General features: G+C 46.4%; 1 protein-coding gene across 2 annotated transcripts in view; it reads right to left on the reverse strand.

Moving 5' to 3' along the window:
- Window positions 1-10,000, reverse strand: part of acadsb (acyl-CoA dehydrogenase short/branched chain) — a 16,501-nt gene that overhangs the window by 1,292 nt on the left and 5,209 nt on the right. Inside the window, exons 5-9 of one of the 2 annotated variants that reach the window (XM_084434654.1) lie at window positions 8,953-9,123; window positions 5,545-5,670; window positions 1,454-1,546; window positions 1,264-1,353; window positions 847-1,056 (exon numbers count right to left, since the gene is read on the reverse strand). In XM_084434654.1, the coding sequence (XP_084290780.1) occupies window positions 862-1,056; window positions 1,264-1,353; window positions 1,454-1,546; window positions 5,545-5,670; window positions 8,953-9,123 (675 nt within the window). In that variant the 3' untranslated portion in view covers window positions 847-861. Of the gene's footprint in view, window positions 1-846; window positions 1,057-1,263; window positions 1,354-1,453; window positions 1,547-5,544; window positions 5,671-8,952; window positions 9,124-10,000 lie in introns of those variants that run through there. The other variant, XM_084434653.1, reaches the window with a different exon arrangement.

A 10,000-nucleotide genomic window follows, 5' to 3' on the forward strand; every position in this document is an offset into this window, starting at 1 on the left:
GCATTACACACACACACACACATACACACACCAGCTGCGTGGGCACATGAGCGATCTGATGCTGCAGACCCTGCGACACAACACAGCATTACACACACACACACACACACACACACACACACACCAGCCGCGTGGCCACATGAGCGATCTGATGCTGCAGACCCTGCGACACAACACAGCATTACACACACACACACACACACACACACACACACACACACACACCAGCTGCGTGGCCACATGAGCGATCTGATGCTGCAGACCCTGCGACACAACACAGCATTACACACACACACACACACACACACACACACACACACACCAGCTGCGTGGCCACATGAGCGATCTGATGCTGCAGACCCTGCGACACAACACAGCATTACACACACACACACACACACACACCAGCTGTGTGGCCACATGAGCGATCTGATGCTGCAGACCCTGCGACACAACACAGCATTACACACACACACACACACACACACACACACACACACACACCAGCCACGTGGCCACATGAGCGATCTGATGCTGCAGACCCTGCGACACAACACAGCATTACACACACACACACATACACACACACCAGCTGCGTGGCCACATGAGCGATCTGATGCTGCAGACCCTGCGGCACAACACAGCATTACACACACACACACACACACACACACACACACACACACACACACACACACACACACACACACCAGCTGCGTGGCCACATGAGCGATCTGATGCTGCAGACCCTGCGGCACAACACAGCATTACACACACACACACACACACACACACACACACACACACACACACACACCAGCTGTGTGGCCACATGAGCGATCTGATGCTGCACACCCTGCGTCACAAGACCACATTACACACACACACACACACACACACACACACACACACACACACACACCAGCCACGTGGCCACATGAGCGATCTGATGCTGCAGACCCTGCGACACAACACAGCATTACACACACACACACACACACACACACACACACACACCAGCTGTGTGGCCACATGAGCGATCTGATGCTGCAGACCCTGCGGCACAACACAGCATTACACACACACACACACACACACACACACACACACACACACCAGCTGTGTGGCCACATGAGCGATCTGATGCTGCACACCCTGCGTCACAAGACCACATTACACATGCGTGTGTATGACGGACAAGCTGAACACGCCACTCACACAAACTCACATTCACACATGCACACACACACACAGGTGAAGTACCTGGAAGTCAAAGACACGTTTGCCGAACTGAACCCTCTGCCTGGTGTATGGAACCGCGTGATCGAAGCAGCCCTGAGCCAGACCCAGCATCTGAAACACACGAGACACGTGAGACCGGCCACACACACACACACACACACACACACACACACACACACACACACCTGTGCTGAAGGACACACACACACACCTGTGCTGCGATCCCAATCCGGCCCCCGTTCAACATCCCAATGGCGTATTTATAACCGTGACCGACTTTCCCCAAAACGTTCTTCTGGTGAACCTGCAGATGAAGCACATCGTTAGTACATGAAGACATCCTGTAACTCGTTAAAGACCAGAAACTGAGGAGCAGAAGCTCCAGCTGAGAGTCGACTCTCACACACTCACAGCGTTCCTGATGTCTCACACACACACACACACACACACACACACTCACAGCGTTCCTGATGTCTCACACACACACACACACACACACACACACACACACACACACACACACACACACACACACACACACACACACACACACACACACAACGTTCCTGATGTCTCACACACACACACACACACACACACACACACACACACACACTCACAGCGTTCCTGATGTCTCACACACACACACACACACACACACACACACACACAACGTTCCTGATGTCTCACACACACACACACACACACACACACACACACACACACACACACACACACACACACACTCACAGCGTTCCTGATGTCTCACACACACAGACACACACACACGCACACTCCCAGCGTTCCTGATGTCTCTCACACACTCCCAGCGTTCCTGATGTCTCACACACACTCCCAGCGTTCCTGATGTCTCAGCGTTCCTGATGTCTCTCACACACTCACAGCGTTCCTGATGTCTCTCACACACTCACAGCGTTCCTGATGTCTCTCACACACTCACAGCGTTCCTGATGTCTCTCACACACTCACAGCGTTCCTGATGTCTCACACACACTCACAGCGTTCCTGATGTCTCTCACACACTCACAGCGTTCCTGATGTCTCACACACACTCACAGCGTTCCTGATGTCTCTCACACACTCACAGCGTTCCTGATGTCTCACACACTCACAGCGTTCCTGATGTCTCACACACACTCACAGCGTTCCTGATGTCTCACATACACTCACAGCGTTCCTGATGTCTCACACACACTCACAGCGTTCCTGAAGTCTCTCACACACTCACAGCGTTCCTGATGTCTCTCACACACTCCCAGCGTTCCTGATGTCTCACACACACTCACAGCGTTCCTGATGTCTCACACACACTCCCAGCGTTCCTGATGTCTCTCACACACTCACAGCGTTCCTGATGTCTCTCACACACTCCCAGCGTTCCTGATGTCTCTCACACACTCACAGCGTTCCTGATGTCTCTCACACACTCACAGCGTTCCTGATGTCTCACACACACTCACAGCGTTCCTGATGTCTCTCACACACTCACAGCGTTCCTGATGTCTCTCACACACTCACAGCGTTCCTGATGTCTCTCACACACTCACAGCGTTCCTGATGTCTCACACACTCACAGCGTTCCTGATGTCTCACACACACTCACAGCGTTCCTGATGTCTCACACACACTCACAGCGTTCCTGATGTCTCACACACACTCACAGCGTTCCTGATGTCTCACACACACTCACAGCGTTCCTGATGTCTCACACACACTCACAGCGTTCCTGAAGTCTCTCACACACTCACAGCGTTCCTGATGTCTCACACACACTCACAGCGTTCCTGATGTCTCACACACTCACAGCGTTCCTGATGTCTCACACACACTCACAGCGTTCCTGATGTCTCTCACACACTCACAGCGTTCCTGATGTCTCTCACACACTCACAGCGTTCCTGATGTCTCACACACACTCACAGCGTTCCTGATGTCTCTCACACACTCACAGCGTTCCTGATGTCTCTCACACACTCACAGCGTTCCTGATGTCTCTCACACACTCACAGCGTTCCTGATGTCTCTCACACACTCACAGCGTTCCTGATGTCTCTCACACACTCCCAGCGTTCCTGATGTCTCTCACACACTCCCAGCGTTCCTGATGTCTCTCACACACTCACAGCGTTCCTGATGTCTCACACACACTCACAGCGTTCCTGATGTCTCTCACACACTCACAGCGTTCCTGATGTCTCTCACACACTCACAGCGTTCCTGATGTCTCTCACACACTCACAGCGTTCCTGATGTCTCACACACTCACAGCGTTCCTGATGTCTCACACACACTCACAGCGTTCCTGATGTCTCACACACACTCACAGCGTTCCTGATGTCTCACACACACTCACAGCGTTCCTGATGTCTCACACACACTCACAGCGTTCCTGATGTCTCTCACACACTCCCAGCGTTCCTGATGTCTCTCACACACTCACAGCGTTCCTGATGTCTCACACACACTCACAGCGTTCCTGATGTCTCACACACACTCACAGCGTTCCTGATGTCTCTCACACACTCACAGCGTTCCTGATGTCTCTCACACACTCACAGCGTTCCTGATGTCTCTCACACACTCACAGCGTTCCTGATGTCTCTCACACACACTCACAGCGTTCCTGATGTCTCACACACACTCACAGCGTTCCTGATGTCTCTCACACACTCACAGCGTTCCTGATGTCTCTCACACACTCACAGCGTTCCTGATGTCTCTCACACACTCACAGCGTTCCTGATGTCTCACACACTCACAGCGTTCCTGATGTCTCACACACACTCACAGCGTTCCTGATGTCTCACACACACTCACAGCGTTCCTGATGTCTCACACACACTCACAGCGTTCCTGAAGTCTCTCACACACTCACAGCGTTCCTGATGTCTCTCACACACTCCCAGCGTTCCTGATGTCTCACACACACTCACAGCGTTCCTGATGTCTCACACACACTCACAGCGTTCCTGATGTCTCTCACACACTCCCAGCGTTCCTGATGTCTCTCACACACTCCCAGCGTTCCTGATGTCTCATATACACTCACAGCGTTCCTGATGTCTCTCACACACTCCCAGCGTTCCTGATGTCTCTCACACACTCACAGCGTTCCTGATGTCTCATATACACTCACAGCGTTCCTGATGTCTCTCACACACTCCCAGCGTTCCTGATGTCTCACACACACTCACAGCGTTCCTGATGTCTCTCACACACTCCCAGCGTTCCTGATGTCTCACACACACTCACAGCGTTCCTGATGTCTCATATACACTCACAGCGTTCCTGAAGTCTCACACACACTCCCAGCGTTCCTGATGTCTCACACACACTCACAGCGTTCCTGATGTCTCACACACTCACAGCGTTCCTGATGTCTCACACACACTCACAGCGTTCCTGATGTCTCACACACACTCACAGCGTTCCTGAAGTCTCTCACACACTCCCAGCGTTCCTGAAGTCTCTCACAGCGTTCCTGATGTCTCTCACACACTCACAGCGTTCCTGATGTCTCTCACACACTCACAGCGTTCCTGATGTCTCTCACACACTCACAGCGTTCCTGATGTCTCTCACACACTCACAGCGTTCCTGATGTCTCTCACACACTCACAGCGTTCCTGATGTCTCATATACACTCACAGCGTTCCTGAAGTCTCACACACACTCACAGCGTTCCTGATGTCTCTCACACACTCACAGCGTTCCTGATGTCTCTCACACACTCCCAGCGTTCCTGAAGTCTCTCACACACTCCCAGCGTTCCTGATGTCTCTCACACACTCCCAGCGTTCCTGATGTCTCTCACACACTCCCAGCGTGCCTGATCTCTCACACACTCCCAGCGTTCCTGAAGTCTCTCACACACTCCCAGCGTTCCTGATGTCTCTCACACACTCACAGCGTTCCTGATCTCTCACACACTCCCAGCGTTCCCAGCGTTCCTGAAGTCTCTCACACACTCCCAGCGTTCCTGATGTCTCTCACACACTCACAGCGTTCCTGATCTCTCACACACTCCCAGCGTTCCTGAAGTCTCTCACACACTCCCAGCGTTCCTGATGTCTCTCACACACTCCCAGCGTTCCTGATGTCTCTCACACACTCCCAGCGTTCCTGATCTCTCACACACTCCCAGCGTTCCTGAAGTCTCTCACACACTCCCAGCGTTCCTGATGTCTCTCACACACTCCCAGCGTTCCTGAAGTCTCTCACACACTCCCAGCGTTCCTGATGTCTCACACACTCACAGCGTTCCTGATGTCTCACACACACCTTCATGTTGTCGAATGTGAGAGGGCATGTGGACGAGGCTCTCAGTCCCAGTTTATTCTCCTTCCTCCCGATGTGGAGCCCATCCGTGTCTCTGTCCACGAGGAAGCAGGTGATCCCTCTGTAGCCCTACACACACACCTTTCATTAAATAATACATTCAATTGTGGTTTGTTTTTCACCAAGCCCCACCATAATCCCGCAGAACACTCGGACACACACGACACACACACACGACACACACACACGGACACACACACACACGACACACACACTCGGACACACACACACGGACACACACACTCGGACACACACACTCGGACACACACACTCGGACACACACACTCACGACACACGACACACAGCTTTTAACAACTATTTTGCAGACTCTGTTGCATCTATTGCACAGGGTTTCTCACACGTAGATATTAGTAAGTGCCCTATCTTGTCGTCAGAGCACAGCCTTGTGTTTTCCAGCGCTCCTGAAAGAAATATAGAATCCTTAATCAGCTCACTTAATACTTCTAAAGCGAAAGATGTCTTTGGTATGGATAATACAATGTTGAAAGAATTAGGTTCGTCCTTGCTTATCCCCATCACAAAAATGATTAATCAATCGATTTCTGTGGGAGAATTCCCAAATGCTTGGAAATGATCTATTGTTTCCCCTTTATTTAAATCAGGAGACAGACAAATCATTTCCAATTATTCACCTTATTCCGGAAGTAGCACTGGGTGGCGCCATCCGCGTAATCTCACTTCCTGGTTTAGCTACTTAGCGCTTTGTTTGCCCTGGTCCAATCTGTTATCTGTCTTGATATAAGTAGATAGACTATAATATTATAGCCAAATGCGTTGGCCTATGGCTATTAACAACTGCTGCAACGTACTAAAGTACATTTCACTTGAAGCTTTTGAAACAATGCCACAATCAAATTATTTAATAGCTGTGTCTTTCTAATAGCTATTACTTAGTTATGAAGATGTGCACAAACACTACTACATGTAAAGTTTGAAACATTATTACACCAGTTTGTTTGCTTAATCACCAGATACATTTGCAGTGTATAGCCAACAGATGAGAAAAAAATAGCCACGAACTGGTGTAGAAAGAAAGTAGAGCCTCAATTAGATGAACAAGAGGGTAACGTTAGCTTAGCTAACTGCTAGCTGCAATTTCTTATGGTTTGATCTCTAACACAAGTAATGGCTGTAAAATAAATCCAGCGACTGAATTCTAGAGGACCATAGCTTTCAAACAAGGTATAGCATGTGTATGTGTCCTGTAGTGAGACCATTACAACATTAGATGTGTGTGGCTAATGTAGGCTAAACACTACACATCGGCCGGGCTGCTATCAGACAGGCAGACGGGTCATATAAACACCTAAAAGTCGTTTAAAAATTACCCCGAGAAACAGTGCATTGCTGTGCTGTTGGTACACACGTACATAGCACATTTGGCAAAAATTAGCTTATCTTATGTGACATTTTATCAGTGAGACTTCTCTGCAGTTCTCCTCGAAATTGAATGAGGGTCCGCTAAACCGGAAGTTGGTTTACAACGGAAGTACTGGACAGAAGTAAAAGTGGGCGGGGCGGAATAAGGTGAATAGACCTATTAGCATTTTGCCAGTAATATCTAAAGTTTTGGAAAAATGGGTGCCTCAACAGATTAGGAATCACTTGAATAACTCAGTCTTTTCCCTTCATCCATTACAATTTGGATTTAGGACAAATCACTCCACTGAGACAGCAAACTGTTTCTTTATCGAAAATATGAAATCACTGCTTGATAAGAACAAGGTTGTTGGAGCTATTTTTTTAGATCTTAGGAAAGCCTTTGACACTGTTAATCACAATATTTTACTGTCTAAACCATCTCATTTTAATTTTTCAGATATTGCTCTAAAGTGGGTAGCATCTTATCTTTTTCAACGATCACAAATTGTACGTATTGGCAGCTTTCTTTCTGAACCTCTTCAGTTGTCCACTGGAGTGCCTCAAGGGTCTATATTGGGCCCCCTCTTGTTTTGCATGTATATTAATGACTTGCCAAGTGCGTGCCCAGAAGTGAGAGCTCAAATGTATGCAGATGACACCGTTTTATATATACATGGAACATCAAAAGCAGCAGTGGCAGCCAAACTTACGAATGCTATGGTTAAAATTAGAGAATGGTTAAACCACTGCAGCCTGCAGTTAAATCTTTCCAAAACAGTTGGTATGTTTTTTAGTAAAACCACCAACTCTGCAGTTGATCCGGACAGTTTTATTACCGGTGAAAAAATTCAAATTGTCTCAGAATTTAAATATCTTGGTATTATCGTTGACTCCAAACTTAAGTTTAATTCGCAGATTTCAAATACTGTTAAGAAAATAAAATTTTATTTATCTAATTTTCGATATATCAGGAATTCAATGTCTACCCAAGCTGTTAAAATGTTTATGCACTCTATGATATTTTCACATATGAATTATTGTCTAACTACTTGGTCTCAGGCCAACCACTCCGCCTTGCTCCCAATACAGACTATATATAAACAAACGCTAAAAATTTTGGATAAGAAACCACGTCATTTTCATCATTGTAAGATTTTATCAAAATATAATTTGTTGAGTTGGGAAAACTTTAAGTTCTCAAATGGCTGTTTAGCTTATAAAGTTCTTAATGGCCTGGCCCCACCACCTCTTAGTGAGTTCCTGAGTTTAAGATCGGAAAACAGTCGTCTCACTAGAGGTTCATTTAGAAGGGACTGTGTTATTAATTTCAGGAAAACTGCTTTTAGTCAGTCTGCCTTTTCTATTAAAGCCTCTAAAGAATGGAATGACATCCCAACGTCAGTTAGAGAATTAAATAGTTATAATGGATTTCGTTCTTCTTTTAAAACCTGGCTTTTTAGCATGCAAATATGTCAACATGGATTTTTTTTTTTTTTTGATTTTGGAAATTGTAGGGTTTGTTGTATTTTGTTATATTTTATTATGTTTTGATTAAATTGTTGTATTTACATTGTATTTTTAGGTTGCCTATTGTACATCTGGCCTAGGACTGCAGATGAAAACTAGCCTTTTGGCTAACTCTGGCATATTTTGACTTGTCATGTTAATATGCATTGTCCTTGTAATAATAAACTAAAAAATAAAAAAATAAAAAAAACACACTCGGACACACACACACACGCGTCACAACGGATCGTTCTGTGATACTTGTGTCTTTTTTCAAAGCTTGAGGCTGGTGTGTGTGTGCATTTTAGAGAGTGTGTGTGTGTGTGTGTGCGTGTTAGAGAATGTGTGTGTGTGTTTGTGTGAGAGTGTGTGTGTGTGAGTGAATGTGTGTGTTAGAGAGTGTGTGTGCGTGTTAGAGAGTGTGTGTGTGAGTGTGCGTGTTAGAGAAGTGTGTTTACGAACCGCGGCGGGATCAGCGTTGGCCATGACCAGAAACACTCCAGCATGTTCCGCGTTACTGATCCACATCTTGGAGCCGTTGATGATGTAATAATCGTTGTGTTTCTCAGCTTTAGTCTTCAGAGAGAAAGCGTCGCTGCCCGACTCCGACTCCGACAGGCAGAAGCTGCCGACCTGGAGAACACACACCGTCAGTCAGTGTGTGTGTGTGTGTGTGAGAGTGTGTATGTGTGTGTGTGTGTGTGTGTGAGAGTGTGTGTGTGTGTGTGTGAGTGTGTGTGTGTGAGTGAGTGTGTGTGTCAGGTCAGGTCAACTTTATTATCCCCGAGGGGCAATTTGTTTTGCAGCCAGCAGAATCTATACAATCACAAACACACAAAAACAAACAGTACAGAGAAAAATAAATAAATAAATAAAAATAATAATAATTAGTTATTCAAAAACCCAATAGCAACTGGTACAAAAGAATTTTTAAATCTATTTGTCCTACAAAACGGTAAAGAATATCTACGTAAAGAAGGTAACAACTTAAAAAGATTCTGCAAGGGATGGCTGGAATCTCTTATTATTAACTCAGCCTTCCTCAGAGTCCTGGCTTTATGCAAACTGTTTAAATCAGTCAGGTTGGTGCCGACAATCTTACTGCAGACTTTAACAATACCCTGAAGTCTGTTTCTATTTTTCAGATTAAGCGATCCATACCAGCACACAAATGTAAAAGTAATAACTGACTCAATAAAACAAGAATAAAACATTTTCATAAAAGTGCTATCCACGTTAAAGCCACAGAGTTTACGTACAAAATACATACGCTGGTGGGCTTTTTTACAAACAGTATCCACATGAGCCCCAAAAGCCAACTTTTCATCAATTATAGTACCAAGGTATTTAAAATGAGGTACAATCTCAACAGCATGATCATTTATAACCACCGGAGAGATAGATGTACGATTCTTCCTAAAATCTACGATAATCTCTTTAGTTTTTAATACATTAATGTCCAAAAAGGACAGTTTACACCAATCAATAAAATCTACCAATACAGAACCAT

The sequence above is a fragment of the Rutilus rutilus genome, assembly GCF_951802725.1.
Source record: "Rutilus rutilus genome assembly, chromosome: 16".
Taxonomy (NCBI): domain Eukaryota; kingdom Metazoa; phylum Chordata; class Actinopteri; order Cypriniformes; family Leuciscidae; genus Rutilus; species Rutilus rutilus.